Raw genomic sequence first — 18,329 nt, 5'->3', positions numbered from 1 at the left:
CATATAGTCATTTGCCCACTAGGAGAGTATAGTTGGGATAGCAGTCCTCAGCATGTGGCAGAATCCTCACTTTGTTAAAACAAAACAAAACAAAAAAACCCTTAATAGTCCTTAAGGACTATTAGGGTAGCATCAACCAAGGGGAAATTATCTGGACTCTTTTCCCCATCAAAATGTTAAGTCAGAAACAAGATCACTTTTTCACGGGGAACTGCAGCGATTAAAGCTATTATTAAAGATTTGTAAGATGCTGGCCAATGATTTCTCTCCCCATTCAATACCTCAATATGGTTCAGTGCAAAAATTAATGCTAATTCCAACTGCACTTTGCAATCTCCAAGTGGCTTCTTTACTAGAATAGATGACTAAAGTTCCTGATTTCTGATCTGTTGTCCATGATATGTCGATTGTGCATTACTTTATTCCTGCTCACTTGGACTATTAGGAGCAGTTTGATTTCACCTGGTAAGAGCAACAGTTTGTTTACTCTGTGTCTGTGCCAAAATCTGGTCCTCTGGAGCCTTGACAACATTGCATTCCTCCTAGGCCATGACACTGATGCAATACATTTACAACCTCAAGCTGATTACTCCTGGAGAACAGCAAGTGGCAATGCCCTAGTTAACTTAGGAAGAAATTAGAGTAAGAGATACATCTTTAAGAAATAAGAGAACCTACATCCTCTGTCCTAGAAAGAAGAGGGAGGTTCTAATGTCAATGATATGACAGAGTATTCTCCCTAAGTGGAAAACAAGTTACGGTACCTAACATTAACAGGGAATCTTTCTGGATTTTGGAATTTTTGTGACCTCTAGGCACCTAATAGGTGACACAAAAATTTGCCCAAAGTAGATTAAGAGAAGGTTTTCCAGCTAGTCCAGTCTGCAAGGAAAGCTGTCCTGCCAGGTGACGTGATAGCCACACTGATCCAATAGTATCCAAGATGCATGAAGCCGACCAAAGCTATAGAGCCTTGAACATAAAAGAGTTACTGCAAGGTACTCTGGGGTTTTGGAGCTAACTGATGTCACATTAGCAGTAACTATTCTCTTTTTGTGTAACAGCTCCTGTCTTGCTTCTAGATCCAAATGTCCTCCCATTCCAGTAGGTGTAGCTGTAGAAAAAAAAAACCACCAAATATCTGATTATGAAGTCAGGTAAGTACGCAACGTGGGCTGCCCTGCGTGAATTGGGTGTCATCAGTTTCACAATCCATAAAACTAGGTTTATTCGAAAACACTCCAAGTGGTATATAAAACAACAGGATTTACAGGCCACAAGAGTTAAAGTATTATTTAAATGGGTTGCTCAACTGGAACACGGAGGCACAGGCATTTTGTATATTTATAGGAAGCACTAAAGTCTTGTGGAATGAGAATGAACACATAAACCTGTTTCTAGCGATTAAAAGATTTCTACTAAATAGGAAGCAAGTAGTTTATTGAAGTAAATTTCACCAGTCATTAGGCTTCATTAATAATATTTATTTTAAAGATCAACTTTTATTGTAACAAATATAAAGTCATCAATGTTTTACAAATTGTCAAAAATGCTTTAAGTACAAAAAAAAATTAGTAAAATGAAAGTTATGTTGTATTATTTGGTATACACTTAATACTGCCAACATGCATAACGTATGCCAGAAAAGCTCATGCATTATTGGAAGAGAAAAGAAATGTGATATAACTGCTATATTGTCTGATTATAAATTCATTGCTTCAGTCAGTTTTCTTTCTTCAGGGATACCATTTACCTGCAATGTGTAAGAATGAATATGGGCAGGAGTTAGTCAGGGCATGGATACTTTTAGATTTTGAGCAAAGCAAATTATGGCAAGGAGAAAGTTTCCATCTTCTTAATACAATGTAAAATAATTACATTGCATTATTTCTCTGTATTTGGTTTTTTTAAAAAACAGAAAACAGAAGAAAAAATTCTAAATTAGTCTTCTCCTTCTTGGACCAAAGCTATAATATTTTGTATTTCCCAAGAGGTACAGTCTGAAAATTCCTCCCACAATAAACAAAAAGAATGGAGGTTAACTGCGGGATGTATAACTGTACCTTTTAATCGTGGCTTTTAAAAAAATATCATGTGGGCTGGTAGGGCAGAGAAAATGAGAAAACCTGAAGGGGCATCAAACCTAATGGTTTGGGCCTAGTCCAAAAGTTAGTGCGATTGTCAGCTTTTAACTGCTCTATTATCCCAGCTAGTGCTCAAGTCCAGGAACACAACACCAGCAGCTAGTTCATTTCTTAAAGCTTTGATAGGAATTTAAAAGAAAACAAGGAACTAAATGAAAAAAAAAACAAAAAAACAAAAAACAACTTCAAGATATACTTTCCCCTGATAAATTCCATATAGGTAGCTACAAATAAAATTACTTGATATCCAAGACGCAAACTCTTGTGCCTAAATTACCTTCATAAAGAAAACTGACATGTGCATAATGTTCTGTGGTACTTGGAAAACGCCAGTTACTGTCTGATGATAATCATGCATAAATGTAGCTGCCTCTATGCAGTATTAGGATAATCAGGGTAAAAGAAAAGAAAAGCTGCCGTACTCACAAAAATATATAAACAGCACTAAATCCATGCATTTTCAGATAGAAGAATTTAGATACTGAGAAATAAACTTTTTCATTTAAATGAACAGAATGGAAATAAGGAATGTAAACTGCCCATCAGCCCTTCTCTCCAGGAGGCATGCCTCCATTTAGGTTTTCTTTTTTCTTTTTTTTCTTTTTTTGATTCAGAGTCTCACTCTGTTGCCCAGGCTGGAGTACAATGGCGTGATCTTGGCTCACTGCAACCTCCACCTCCCAGGCTCAAGTGATTTTTCTGCCTCAGCCTCCCAAGTAGCTGGGATTACAGGTGTATGCCACCATGCCCAGCTAATTTTTGTATTTTTTTAATAGAGACGGGGCTTCGCCATGTCGGGCAGGCTGGTCTTGAACTCCTGACCTCAGGTGATCCGCCTGCCTTGGCCTCCCAAAGTGCTGGGATTACAGGTGTGAGCCACCGCACCCGGCCTCCATTTAGTTTTAAGTGTACCAGAGGCACAAACACGCCAATCTTGCATAATTATAAAAAAATGCTAGGGTGGTCTCTCTCCCTTTGGCACTTAAGATATTTTGGGGACTCACTAAATAAAACAATAACAACAAAACAACCAAGAGAAGATACTGTACTTTAGTCAATAATATGATCCAAATTGCAGAAAAATGTAAGAAAACAAGAAGGTAATAGGCTCTAGTGTTAACTAAAAAGGAGAGCAAAGCTTTCTTGACTCAAGCAAAATACCTGCTCCCTAAAATCTGTTTCAGAAAAATAATTTTATAAATTAGGTTAAACAACCTTAAAATCCCCTAGGAAAACTCTTTGGCTCTTATATTTGTTTAGGCATAAATTGTCCTTGTATTTGGAAGTGCTCTGTATTACTAAAATGTAGCAAGTTAACAAGAGTACTTGCTAAAAAATCTATGTGACTACTAAACAAATTGCCCTAATATCATCTACTCAAGTTTCCTAATTCCCCTAGTGGGTAAGTAAAATCTGGATTTTTAAATACTCAAAATAAATATTTACTGTTTTTCTAGAAAGTGCCTGCTTCCTACTCACTCCATGCCTGAAATAATTAAGAATCAGAAGATAGACATCTTAGGAGAGATGGAAGCTACAAGGTTAATAACGAAGAAGTTCTATCATTTCTATCGTAGAAGTATTCTTTTAGAAATTTTCCTTTAAAAAAATAGCTGTGAAATTAGTGGTAGTAGGGATTCATTTATCTTTTTTCTCTCTTTAGGTGACTCATTTTTATAACAAAGTTTGTTCCTTCATCAATCTCCTGAATGCTTACAAAGTAGCACCAACACATCAATATATTGAACAGTCTTGTTGAAACATGTTAGCATTTAATTAAAGCAAGTAATCAAAATTATAGGGAAAAATTCTGATAAACATCTTGTAATTAAAATCTGATGAACAATTTCATTATACTTGCCTCAAATCTTTGAAAAGTTGTCAAACGAAAATCTCCTTAAATTCACGAAAGCAGTAATAAAGAAGATAATTTCTGAATGAAAACATCCAATACATTTCTGTATGTGCCTGAAGTTTTTAAGAGACTTACTTAATAGTCTCCCTACCACAATGCCACTATTCATACTCAGAATTCCACACCCAACTTACATTTTTAAAACTTCTCTTGCTTTTCCAAAAGAGCTACAAAGGCATTAATGGTTGCCTGGCAATTAGAACTAGGAATCAACCACTAATTAGAAGACAATCATGAATAAGTTATCTACTCAGTATAGAGATGAATGAAATAATTGGCTGTGGAAAATTTTTAGGGACACTTGAAAGAAATAAAGAAAGCAAGTCTTAGGGAAATAGAATAATCCAAGGAGAGTTGTCCGCCATCTTGTTGTCATTGGTCATGTTATAACAGCTTTTTAAAGCGGCTTTAAAACCAGGCCAGCCATTTCTCATTTATCCCCCTGAAGCCTCAGTGATTAGTCACAATGGTTTCCTTTTGTAAGAGTCAGTTTCAAGCTGCTCACTTACTGAGACAAATCCTGGATGCATCCAAGCTAAGAATCTTTCATACCAAGGGGAAGAATAGGGAACTTCACTGAAGGAAAGGGGTTTCATTCAGTCTTCCTTAATTAGACAGGACCTCCATGGATGCTTTTGCTCTAAGATCATTTACCCTGTGTTTATCATTCTGATGCCAATCTATGTAATAATCTAAGCTATTATTCTGAGGTTTTAAGTCTGATTAAGGAATGACACAAGTGTTTTGCCTTATTTGGTGAAGATAAAGCTTCATAAATTATATAGTGCCATAATTATCTTTTAATCTATTAGATTCATTCATAAACATCAATTTATTATTCTTAGCACTCACCTGTAGTCTGCTGTTGGGGAATCTGAGTCTGATGTGGCAAGTTCCTAGAAATGATGAACATTTTTGAGTAAAACTGTTTGTTTACGCACTTGTAAATAGAGAGCAGACATACTAGAATGAAAAACTTTACAGGTAAACTATGACCCCAGTCATGTAATCCAGCACAATTCCCCTCCCCTTTCATGAGCTTACAGATGAGGAAACTGAGGTCTGAGGAGAATAAAAATTAACAATATTTGATAACATGCATGAAATTTTCACTGCGGGCTATACTCTAAAGTACCTCACAACAACCCTAAGAGGTAGGTGTTAATATTTTTCCCATTTTATGGGTGAAGAAATAGCCTTGGAGATCCAGGGCCACATAGCTAGGACATGGTAGGTAAAGATGTGAACACAGTGGCTTGTGCTCTTAACCTATACACTTTCAGATCCAGATCACACATTTTCCTGGAACAACATATATAACCACCTTCATTCACTATCCCAAACATCTGTGCTCTTTTATCTTCATGTCAGGAATGACACTGGCCATGCATCCAGATGCATTGGCGGAATGCAGAAGTCATCCTTGTTCCTTCCCTCTCCTTCAGTCCCCACATTCAACCACTTAGGGACTTTTGACATTTCTTTTTGTCTCATTTGGATCTGCCCCATTCCTCCCCATCTCCATTGCTAACTTGGTTGAAGCCATCATCATTTCTCACTTGGATCCTTGTAAGGGGATTGACTTGTTTCCTCATTTACATTCTTGTCCTCTTATAATCCACTCTGCACATTGCTGTCAGAATAATCTTCTAAGACAGGGGTCCCCAACCCCTGGGCCACGGAACTGGGCTGCCCAGCAGGAGGTGAGTGGCAGGTAAGCCATCGAAGCCTCATCTGTATTTACAGGTGCTCCCCATCACTTGCATTACCACCTGGGTTCTGCCTCCTGTCAGACCAGCGGCAGCAGTAGACGGTCATAGGAGCATGAACCCTACTGTGAACTGCGTATGCGAGGGATCTAGGTTGTGCACTCCTTATGAGAATCTAATGCCTGATGATCTTTCACTGTCCCCCATCACCCCCTGATGGTACTGTCTAGTTGCAGGAAAACAAGCTGAGGGCTCCCACTGATTCTACATTATGGTGAGTTATATAATATTTCATTATATATTACAATGTAATAATAGAAATAAAGTGCATAATAAATGCAATGCACTTGGACCACCCCAAACCATCCCCCCACTCCTGGTCTGACATGAAACCAGTTCCTGGTGCCAAAAAGGTTGGGAACCACTGTTCTAAGACACAAATCTGATTATGTCATTTAAATAACACACATTTCAATATTTCCTTGTATCTATCTGCAGATTAAATTTCAGATTTCTTAATGTGGCCTGGAAAGCCACAATATATCTCACTCCTACATGGAGTGCCCCATGTCTGCTTGAAGCCAACAACCAACTACCATGCCCTGTACACAATCAGCTCCCATTTGTTCTTGCTAACTCAACTCAGAACTTGTTACAGCATACAGGTATTACTCTTATAGTTTAAAAATTCCCATAAGAAATGTTATTAAAATTTTTAACATATTATTTTTAATTAAAAAAATCTCAAGAACCACCTTCCTATGCATCCTCACTCTCTAAGCAACCCACAATTAGGTTACCATTTAGCATGCTTTCATTCACATGCTGATTGTCATTGTATTCTCTGTATATAATATTTAATTGCCCTAAAGTATATTAAGAATAAGAACCATCATATTTTGTTTAGTATCCTCAGCAGTAAGCATTACAAAGTATATACATTTATTAACTTACAGATTTAGTTTCACATATTGATACTAAAATTAGTTTATGAAAATGTACAATTTAGGTTCTGTATGGAAGAAACTCTAGGAGTCAGTCCTTTGTAATAAAGTTTGATCCAAGCTGGGGATTTTCAGTTTTTTGTTTTCTCTTTAGCACTGGGATTCCTCTTAATTGAAACCCTAAGCAGAACTGTGATGTACAAAAGAGATAAATGTGAGGTTGCCTGGGTTGAAACAAGGGAGTTAGGAATCCTGTCAGCTTTGTTTTCTTTGTCCCTCATGCTGGCCCCTACAGCAATTCTAAGAAATCTGTAAAAAACAGTTTGAAAACCATTGATATGAATTATTTCAGCCAGGCAAGTATTATGTTCCAAATACAACAATCTAAAGTGGAAAACAGTGCGTGCTAGTTAAATGCTATTTAAACTCTTAATTTAATCTATAGGTAACAACTTTGAGAGATTTTTTTTTAATGTTTCAGTTCCACTTTAAAGATATTACTAGGGAAATAATAAACTCAACTCTAACACAATTTGGGGAAGTTACTTAATAATTCATCCCAATGATTATATTCTTTTTTATTGTTACTTATCAGCCTTATCCTTGTGTAGGCTAGAGGAGTATTTCTTTTTTAGCTTGTTTGTTCTTTCAGAATTTCACACAATGTATTTATATTGGTTTTGGTCACAAAAGTAAAAAGATCAATTTATAAACTACAAAGAGGGAATAAGTTCTACATTTAAAGATGGCAAGGCAAATATCTTTACTACAGAAGTCAAAATGCAATTAGATGGGCATCTCACACAGGGTGGGAGGATGTGTTTTATTTTACCTACTCAGGTATAACTGATCTGGGTCTATTCTACACTCAAAACGAACACAGTGCACCTTCTACACATAGGCGCACACCACACACAAGCACTTCCTCATTCCTTACCATCTCTAGCTCTACCTAGCCTGTCAGCAGATTGAATCAACACATTCTGACAAAATACAAAAATCAAACAGGATAAAGAAAATATAGAATGTAGGTGTTCTAACATAGGTAGTGGTTAGTAAACAAAGACACATGTTTTCCAAAAGCACTAGATTAAGGATCCTCCAAATTCAAAATCAGCATTTGGATGAGGTAGTTGGATGCCCCCCACTTCTCTTGTTGGCCCTCCCAACTGACCTTTCTGTGGAATTTAGCTTGGAAACCACTGATCAAAGTCAACCTGTGCCCTGTCGTTTCTTTTCTAGCCTCCGCTTTTTCCTCTTTTGCTACATTGCTAAACTTTCTAAATCACAATGGGCTGGGCTAGGTGAAAAGAGATGGCTGGTTGAGAAAAATGCCACACACAAACTAGCAAGAAATTCGGAGAAGATGCATAAGAAAGCAACTGTGTATCTTATATTGATTTAGGGACTGAAAAGTATCCATAGTGGGTGTTCTAAGTGGTTGTGTTTGAACAATGCTCATGCACTCCTTGCAGTTTCAAAGGAAACTTAGATGAGTTATATTAAAAATGCTTATGTGTGCAAAAAGGTGCTCAACCAAAAAAATACTGAGATTCAACATCCCCTGATTGGGTACAACCTATCTCCTGTTTTGAAGGAGACCCTTGAGTCTCCAAGATGTGTGCACATAGCTCTGTTTTTGTGGCTTCCCAAACTTGTAACTAAATGCGAACCTGTAAGTATTAAAGTGTGAATGTATCTATGATGGGCATATTTAAAACTGTGTATTTCATTTAAGAGTTGAAGGGACATACTTTATAATAGCACTGCTTCAGGCATACTGGAAAAAATGCCTTCAACCCCAACTCTGCTAGTTAAGATGCAGAAAATGCAGGAAGAAAGTGGCGAATTCTCATCTTTGGTGAGAGCAGGCTGCTAAAGGCAATTATACAGGAGCGGGGGGTCGACTTCAAATAGAGGCCCTATAATCCTTCCAAGGAGGGACCTTAATAAAGTCATAAAACAATTTAATGATTATTAGACTAAGTGAAAAGTTATTATGTGTAAACTGCATTATGTAGAAATTTAAGAAAACTGTAACTAAATTATTAGCATTAATTATGTTCTCATTTTATGTTCATTAATTTCATGCATTTAAATAGAAAATTGTGTAAATTAGTCATTGCACAAACTTCACTCTTTAAGAATGCAAGAGTAATAACTTGCAAATTAATAAATAAGTGAGTTGGGGGGAGTACACAATTATTTCTTATTTGTACAACCATTTTAAAGTAATTTGACATTCTTGGATACCCTATACCATAATTCTGTGAGTAAGGTTGATGATTATCAACTGATTATATTGCTACTTGTTTCAAACTAAAAAGCAAAATGATGATTTGCATAAAGCCACAGAATCCATGCCAGAGTTCAAAGAAAATGACATTAGTTGTGTGAAATACAAAACATTTCACTTTTCAGTTAGTATGGTGACATCATTTAACAATAAGAAATAGTTATATATTTTTGGAAAACAATGGCTCTGAAATATTCTCGGCTGCCTGATACTTCTCAACAGGACACCATAATCTTAGTCCCCTGAAACACTGTCTTCAACTGATATTAACTTTTATTAAAACTTAATTTTTATTTATGGAATTTTACCATAAAGTTAGTTGTCATTGTGACCAAAAGCAGGACAAATGGAAAAATATTTAAATAAAAGCTAAAATGATTAGATACTGTCTTCAATTAGAAGACTTAATTCTACTTTTATACTTGTTAATTTTCAAAAGATTAAGTACAACCTATCTCCTGTTTTGAGAGAGACCCAATTATCCTGGATTAGGAATTATGTTTAGAATAATGAATAAGGAAAATTTTTGTGTAGCAAATTAATATCTTCCTGAAAAATGTGTGGAGTACTATTCCCCAATTATTCATTACCTAAGGGGCCTCATGAAGATGCCTACCACTCCAAAAAAATCAATTGGTATTGATGTTGGCATAAGAAAAGAATAGTGAAGAGGCAGATCTTTCCCCAAAGACAGCATACCTCACTACAAATTTAATATAATAATAAATTATTTTTTAGAAAATCAAATATTTGGGATCCTCCAGTCAATGTCCCTTTCCCCAAGCATAAAACTACAAAATAACATTTTTTCAATGGCTTTTAGCTGTTCCAGGCGCTGTTTTCTGATTAGCTCTCATCTCTCAACTTCTCCACACCATTTTCCTCAGGCAGTTTAGGGAGGTATGGAAGAGTCTAGAGGCTGAGAAGTATAAATTCCCAAACAGCTCCAACCTCCTAGACAATGTGCATGGACTGCTATTCTTTCAGTTTCACATGGGGGAATTTAGGAAAAACTGTTCCCCTTTTAAAACTCCATGTAGAGGAATGTGAATAACAACCCTTCTTACTCAGAGCTCTGGATTTTCCAATCCTGAAACTTAAGTCTTTTGATTATTAAGCCAGGAATTCTCAATCTTTGTTGAGAAGCTCTCTGCAGGAGCTCTACCATAACATACACTCCCACCAGACTCCAAATTCCCATACTCAGAGCCCCAGACTGTGTACTGTAAAAGCTCTATGGTGATTCTGACACAACGTGGTTTGGGAACAAGGCTAGACTCTCTCTTGACATTCCTTTGATGACCTAAAATGTTATTACTTGGAATTAAATTTTTTTCATTTAAATAATTAGAAAGGGCAATCATTGAGGTACACCGGTCAAATACGTAATAGATTTTTGATGTGAAGTCTTTGGTCACAAACATAACACCAGTCACAACAATGATTCTTTGGGCAAAGTCAATTTACTTTTAAGAATTACTTTACAATGTGATTTCCAGGAATGAATTTTAATAAATAAGACAAATGTCTATAGGGGAAAAAATTATTACTGCTATTAATGGCAACACTTATTCACTAGGCTACAAAGATAACTAAGTACAGATGCAGAAAAACTTACTATATGAGGGCATGAGGGACATACTACACAATACCTGGCTATAGCTCCTCATGACTGTCGAGGTCATGGGACGCAAGAAAGGTCTAAGAAAATGCCCAGACCTGAGGAGACTAAGGAGACATAGTGATTATTGTGTCCTAGATGGAATCCTAGAACAGAAAAAGGACATTAGTGGAAAAACGAATGACCTCTGAAAAAAGTCTGAAGTCTAGGTAACAGTAAAGTACCGAAACTGAGTTCCTCATTGTGACAAATGTACCATGGTACTGTAAGATGTTAACAACGGGAGAAACTGGCTGAGGCGTATCTGGGAACTCTCTATTATCTTTGTAACTTTCCTGTACCTCTACAATCATTCCAAAATAAAAAGTTTATTAAAGAATAAACACATTAGCCAAGATCAAATTAAGTTGGCCTTACATTTCTAGACTATGTGATAGTTTTAACAGCCTATTTATATTGTCTCTGTAATTTGAAAAGCAAAAGAAACACAGTACAAAATGAAACACCTCATTTCTAGGCATGTGCTACATCTCCAGGTTCTGCTCCAGCTTCCCTTTCCACTGCCTCTTTATTCATTTTGCTTATAACCTGAATCAGAGATCCTTCTGAGGTCAATGACCGACACTATCTATCCCTGCCTAGATATCAGGATAGGTAAATAATCTAATCTCAGTTCTGACCTAATTTAAGTTTGTCTCTTATCAGTGTCTCAAATTTATCATCTGCAAATGATTAAACATTTTTTCTTGCTGACTAATTTATGGTGCCAGTCTGGAGCTCTGTGAAACATTCTACCAAAAAGAAAATATTACTATGTAATTGATAATGGTGGCAGCCATTCATTACATAACATTGTGAGTTCTCTATAACTTTGATGTAAATTGACTTGTTTAAAGGAACAAACTAGTTTTATGCAGTTTTGAAAGAAAGCTTTGAATATTCTTGAGTCTTGCTTAGAAGCCAATATAAACCTTTAGCCATATCCATGTCTAAATATTTCCGGTATCAATCTGAAGAATAAACATGAAATCCTTTGGCTAGCTAAAAATTGTTTATGAATGATAAATTCAGTACACTTAGTATGAATGTGAAGATGAAATGCATGCCCTTATAGGAAGGGTAAATTAATAAGTACAAGGCAGCATTATTCAAGCATATACCTGGTTATTGAGTACTGTAATGCCTCCCAAAATATAATATCGCATTTTAATCTTGAGAATTCAATTCAATCCAAATGACCAAAATATTTGTGTGTGTCTACTCAGTGCTGAAGTAAAACTTTTAAAACATGGCTGTTTTTCTGGTAAAAGTAAAAGTTGAATTTGCATAAAGGACAGCTATGATGAACCCCATACAATAAATTCCCTATTATCTGGCATGGTTGGAAAATGAGGTTAATCACATATTCTGGTTTATAGGGAGTTACCATAGAGACTGTGCACATATTATCCATTTCTAAGAATAAAAGAAAGATAATATACACTCAACACTGAAACGACACCGAATGTAATTTAATTTTCCTCTGATGAGTCAGACGCACTTGATGATCCTGCAGTGCCTCAGAATAATCATTGTGAACATCATCAATTATCTATGTACCCTATTTATATAGAAGTGCTAGTTAATGGAGCTTTTCCATTAGCAGAAATCTGAATAATGTGAAGGTTTTCTGGACTTAAAAATACGTATGTGTTTAAATTGTTGCAAGTTCAATATAATAGCCTATTGCATTTGCAAATAGAGAGATCTGATCAACCTAATGACAGTCTTGATGGGGTTATGGAAGGACCAGAAAGATCCATTTGGTGTAAACTAGATAGAAAATTTTATTTTGCTTGTATATTAGTAGCAACATTGCAAAATTCTAACCACAGGGAATCAAAATACTTTTTAAGGAGCTATTCTTATTTTCAATATATGTGGTTAGAAAGGTTTATCTTAAAATGACAGCAACCTTTTTCTGCTCTTAAATTTCACTAGCAATAGAGTTTTATTGATTTACAAACATATTCAAGTTCCCCTACTCATTATAACTAGTTTTCTACTCTAAAATTCTACAGCACTGTTTGTCACATTATCAACAGAAGCATTTCTCAAACTGTGTTCTTTGAAGAGTTACCTGTTCTGACCTTTTCCTATGGATTCACAAAGTGTATCAACACACTAAGGGACTGAAGACTGTTGTAGCTTAAAAAACAGAGAAATAAAACCTTTACGTTACAGTACTCGATAACCAGATATATGCTTGGATAATGCTGCCTTGTACTTATTAATTAACCCTTCTTAAATGGGCATGCATTTAATCTTCACATTCATACTAAGTATACTGAATTTATCATTCATAAACAATTTGGTTAGCTACAGGATTTGTTTCATGTTAGAATTCTGCAGTGTTGCTACTACTTTTTTCCAAGTGTATTTGACCTTCCATTTTTGAAGGATATCTGTCAACATTTCACTGGCACGCTAGGGTAAACAATATCAGAAATAATAACCTTAAAGAATAAGTACAAATTCTTTTCATTTTGAAAATGAATGATAAAGCCATTTCATAATTTTCATCTAAAAAGGGATAAGAGGTTGTTAAATTCTGAATTATTACAATATTCTTGAAATTTTACCAATTTTTCTCATCAGTATCTAATCCCGGTAAACTGGGTTTTATGATGACCCATAATAGGTGGGCTACTGACCACCAGAGAGCATAGAAACCCATCCGCTGCATTCAGTACAACTAAATTTTGTAGACTTTAATATTTATATCCCTGATATATTAATGTTTCAAAAATTCAAAATTGTAAACATATGCAATTTCACCCATTTCTTAAATTACCCACTACCCATTACTTATACTCTCATACACACATGCACATAAACAGGCACCTTAGTCTGTATGACCCTAAGTGATGTTAGAGAACTTTAGAAAAATATTCATAATACTTTTAGGTTTCTAAAGTATTCTGGATAAACTTATCTAGTCTATCTATACTACTTATATTAATTATTATTTAATCTTCAAATTACCACATGCATTCTGCCTGGTTACAGAATAAGCACTCAATGGGAAAAATGTACCCAGCAGAGTTCCCAGGTAAATGTGTTCACTTTAATATTATATCCTAAGGGGTGTGTATGTGTCTGTGTGTGTGTGTATGAGAGAGAGAGAAAGAGAGACTGAGAGAGTGAGAAAGAGAGATTTTTCTGCATAGCCATTCCATCTATAAAAGTAAAGTGAAAAAGAGGAGGACCTCAAAAGCCAACTTCGTGACTTCTAGTGCTTAGGGCAATTGAATTCAACCCATTTTAACATTTGGTTAAAAAGAAAAAAGGCCGGGCATGGTGGCTGACACCTGTAATCCCAGTACTTTGGAGGCTGAGGCAGGCAGATCACCTAGGCCAGGATTTCAAGACCAGCCTGGCCAACATGGTGAAACCCCGTCTCTACTAAAAATACAAAAATTAGCTGGGCATGGGGGCAGGTGCCTATAATCCGAGCTACTTGGGAGGCTGAGGCAGGACAATCACTTGAACCTGGGAGGTGGAGGTTGCAGTGAGCCGAGATCGCGCCACTGCACTCCAGCCTGGGCAACAGGAGCGAAACTCCGTCTTAAAAAAAAAAAAAAGAAAAAAAGAGACATATTCTTATAAATAACAGTTTTACCCACCATTCCCTTATATAAAAATGTGGCCACTAGGCTACATTATATCAGCAATATATGATGTAGCATAATGCTGCATTACAGCATTATATAGCATGGTCTCCCAAATGCAACTGTACAGTTTCCTCACCCCTCACCCTTATCTACTCCTTACAAAGTCCTTCCAGCCTTTCTAACCCTGATCCCTATAGCACTAGACAAGGTTTGCACTAATAAAATAGGTGTTTATAGCCCAAATTGGAGCTGCTTGCTCTGACATACAAGCAGATCATAAAAAACAACCCAAACACCCTTAATTCTGAGGCAAAAATTTAGATTACAAAGGTCTATGGTAATAACATTTTAATAGGTTTAAACCAAATAATTTTAATATCTCTAAAAATAATCAATTTGAAATGCTTAGGATATGGTTCTTTTTTTTATAATTAACTCATCTTTGAGCAAACATGTAATGTTGAGTTTAGTATCAGTGTCAATTTCTTAAATATTAAGGTATATGTAGTCTTGTTTGGATCAGTGGGGGAAAAAAAGCGCATTTCCTAAAAGTAATTGTATTGTATATGTCAGGAGAGTAGGGGTGAGATTTACACAATGTCCTTTTGTTATTTTCTCTTCCAGTTATAAACAAACAAACACAACAACAGAAAGCTCTGTTCTTTACAGATATTAGTAAAAATATACATGCATATTAATAATTATGGCTCTAAGTGGACACTTACTGCTGCGTTTGCATCAATGGCATGTTTGTGCTATCATAGTTGTCTGTGTGTAAAGGAGGTATGATTTCCCCAGTCACAGGGTGGAACACAGGAAGCGTTGACAGGGGCCATGCTATCTCTCTATTCTTGGACATGTCTCGCAGCTCCTTGGTAGATTTCTGAATAGCACTGTGATGGACCAGTTGGATGCTAGGTCAAAAAGAAGTAAAACAACATATATTTAAAATCATATATTAGCCTGATGGGTCATCAATTTGAAAAAGTTATGAAGTATTTTTATCTTTTAAAATAACAAGACATTATGGCACTTTGGGCATTCAATAAACTATTTCAGAAAGGCATACATCTCACACACTTTTAATATAACAAAACTGAAAATTATAAACTGATTTTAAAATACATAGGTGTTTTATTAAACTAAGCTATGAAGCATTGTATTAATATTACTGTCCTAAGTAACAAACTAGTTTTCTATTTATTTTCTATGATTTAAGATAAAACTACCATAGCTTTTATATTTTTGCTTCTGGTGGGGCATTTATAAATACTCACAGAAGTTTCATTTTATGGTAGGTTATTACTGTAGATTCTGGAAAACTTGTATGAAAGGTCTTTTCATCTGTTCTCTGGTTTATAGAAATGCAGATTGGAAATCACATAATATAAATGGTAAGTTAATATTCTGAATCTGAAATATTTTAGGTTTAATTTTTATCTGTGTAATCTTAGTTTTCAAACCCTTTTTAGTTTTAGTTTCTACCCCTCATAAATATCTCTATTTAGAAAGCAGCTTTCACATTTATGAAATAAACTATGAAAGATGACAAATGAAAAAAAGCTTGACACACATGTATGGAGCATGATGGGCAACTGAGAGGTGGGAAAAAATGAAGAAAATAACAGGAAAGAAGACACTTACTCTGGTGTTTGCATGTTTCTCTTTTCCCTAGAAACAAAACAAAATTTATGAATTAAATAATAGCATTGATATTTGGAACATTAAGACTATATGCTCATGGGATCTTGCATGATGTGGAAATGCTGACATTGTTACTATTAAATGCAACCAGGCAGCATTTGCCACCAGGTTTATGACATTACTTGGATGAGTACACATACAGCGATGGAATACTGATGAGAAACACATAGAAAAATGAAAAAAATGGAGATTAAGAATCAAGGCCTTGATTGAAATAAATTCTATGACATAATGAAATCAAGCTACATGTAAAAATGAAAGAATTTGTTACTTGCTGCTTTATTAAGTTTTTATCCTTTGCTTTGTTGCCCTGACTTCCAGATAATCTTGGGAGATTACCTTAACTGACACAGATGTCCTGAAGGTACTAACTATTCATGAAGTGAAGACTTGTTACTCAAATTATACCTTATTTTCATTAATTTACTCCTAAGTTGGGTTTTAAAAATATATTTTAAACATTAAATTGTGTTACCCTGTTTGACAGCAGAATGTTTTTAAGAGTTTTGACCATCACTTCTGATCAAACTAACACAATTTTTTTAAGTGCAATTACCACGTCAGTAGATTCTGCAGTCTCTGCTCATACAAGGTGGCTTGTATAACCAAAATATCTAGCCTCAATTATTCTTGGGACTGTTTTGTCAGTGTGAATTTACATCTAGCCTTAATAATTTTTGAATAAAGTAATTATATCCCCTAATTTGATTTACTAGACTCAAAACTATTTTAATTCATTTTAAAGCAATAAAGTATTGCAGTTTGGACACAATTTCAATTCATTTACAAAGTGTTTTATGAACCAAATGAAACTTCGCTTTTAATGGAATCTTCTATGTTGTTATCTTAGCAGGATCTCTAATTTTCTTATTAGTTTTAAAGTACTCACACGCCTTCCCGTCGGCAGCACATGATATAAGCAAGTATTAGAAAAAGGACCAGTGCCACTGCCGAGGGCACAGCCAGTGTAATTAGGAAATCCGTGTAATAGTCTCTGCTTTTCAAAGAATCAGAAGGGGGTTTGTATTCTCCACCATCAGGTAAAATCCCTTCTCCACGAATCACTTCCTGATAGGTGGACACTTGCTTTGTTTTATCAACCTGATATAAAAGAAGACAATTACACAACAAATTAATCGTTGCAAACATTATGAGATTTTAAGATCTGGATACACTAAAACATTCTTTGACAAATTATCTAAAAAGCCATCTTTTCCAATTACTTTATCACCTCTTGAATTTGCAAGTATTTATTGGAGGTAGGGAATGTAACGAATGAAAGTAATAAAGGCTTTACTTTGGTCTACTTTCTGTGTTCTTCCTAAAACATATATACATATACATTTACATGTGTACATATTTAACATGTGTGTGCCTATACGTGTAGTTGTTCTTTTTCAGTTTCCTTTCTCTAAAGCAGTAGTCCTTTACACTACCATGTAAATGTCTTATTTCCTAGTGGCAAAGCTCAAGTGCAGATTTTACCAAACCTAAAACTGGCTGAAAACCAGGTATGCACATATGGTTTCTAAGTTTACCGAAAGAGAAAAGGAAAAAAAAAAAGAGGGACAATTTCCAAACGTGTCGTCCTTGATCTTTCTGCCTTCCAGCTGACAGAAGTAACTTTTATGGAAGATAGTCTAGGGAATATGGAACCTATCCCAGTCTTACTTAATTCTATCCCAGTATCAAAAAAAAAAAAAAACTACAACAGTTGCACTATGTTAATTTACCTCCACATTAATTGAGCTGCTTTCACTGAGTTGCATTTAATTATGCTAAGGTTTTTATTGAAGGACACTAAAAATGTAGCCATGTGAAATTTGCTACTACATTTGCTACTAAAATAAAATGCTGGGGAGAATTAGTTGCAGCATTATTCAGTATCTTCTCCCAAAAAACTCCACTTGAAAAATTTTGTTAATAATACAGTGTTAGTAAAAACTTTTGTTTTCTGCCAAGGAATTGATGTGCCTCCTTTTTAAGAATGAGAACTAAATATGAATTTCATTTATTTTTGTCCTGCACATTGGCGGCTTGTTGTCCAACACAGCCTTATGCTTATTTTTGGGGGGTGAAATTTAGGTCCTGATTTTCCATTTCTTTTATATTTTATTTATTATGTTTACTGTATGACTCTGATTTAACCTTCTGAAATCTTTTGTGGCAAGATGTGGCATAAAAATAAATACATGTAAAATAAAAAATAAAAATTCCCAACCTTTCCACTTATAAAGCCTTAACAGATAAACAAAAATCTTCAAGGAATATATCATTTTTTAACTTTTAGAGACTGGGTAATAGTCCTAAACATAAACTCATTTTCCAGAACAACCACAAGTA

General features: G+C 35.3%; 2 protein-coding genes across 13 annotated transcripts in view; one reads left to right on the top strand and one right to left on the bottom strand.

Annotated features, from left to right (window-relative positions):
* CASD1 (CAS1 domain containing 1) overlaps positions 1 to 3,995 on the top strand; it is an 84,704-nt gene extending 80,709 nt beyond the window's left edge. The window contains exons 18-20 of the transcript XR_008667436.2: positions 1,065 to 1,157; positions 3,602 to 3,685; positions 3,808 to 3,995. The gene's annotated coding sequence lies outside the window, so the exon portion shown is untranslated. The remainder of the gene's footprint in view (positions 1 to 1,064; positions 1,158 to 3,601; positions 3,686 to 3,807) is intronic.
* SGCE (sarcoglycan epsilon) overlaps positions 1,464 to 18,329 on the bottom strand; it is a 70,777-nt gene continuing 53,911 nt past the window's right edge. For 3 of the 12 annotated variants that reach the window (XM_019031480.3, XM_019031476.3, XM_019031482.3), the window contains 6 exons: positions 16,876 to 17,087; positions 15,927 to 15,953; positions 15,008 to 15,196; positions 4,912 to 4,955; positions 4,006 to 4,040; positions 1,464 to 1,753 (listed from right to left, as the gene is read on the bottom strand). In XM_019031480.3, coding sequence (XP_018887025.2) covers positions 1,703 to 1,753; positions 4,006 to 4,040; positions 4,912 to 4,955; positions 15,008 to 15,196; positions 15,927 to 15,953; positions 16,876 to 17,087 — 558 coding nt within the window. In that variant the 3' untranslated portion in view covers positions 1,464 to 1,702. Of the gene's footprint in view, positions 1,754 to 4,005; positions 4,041 to 4,911; positions 4,956 to 15,003; positions 15,197 to 15,926; positions 15,954 to 16,875; positions 17,088 to 18,329 lie in introns of those variants that run through there. The other 9 variants (XM_004045771.3, XM_004045773.5, XM_019031478.4 and 6 more) reach the window with 4 other exon arrangements.

This window comes from Gorilla gorilla, chromosome 6 (genome assembly GCF_029281585.2).
Source record: "Gorilla gorilla gorilla isolate KB3781 chromosome 6, NHGRI_mGorGor1-v2.1_pri, whole genome shotgun sequence".
Taxonomy (NCBI): Eukaryota; Metazoa; Chordata; class Mammalia; order Primates; family Hominidae; genus Gorilla; species Gorilla gorilla.
This window is presented reverse-complemented; position numbering and strand designations above follow the sequence as displayed.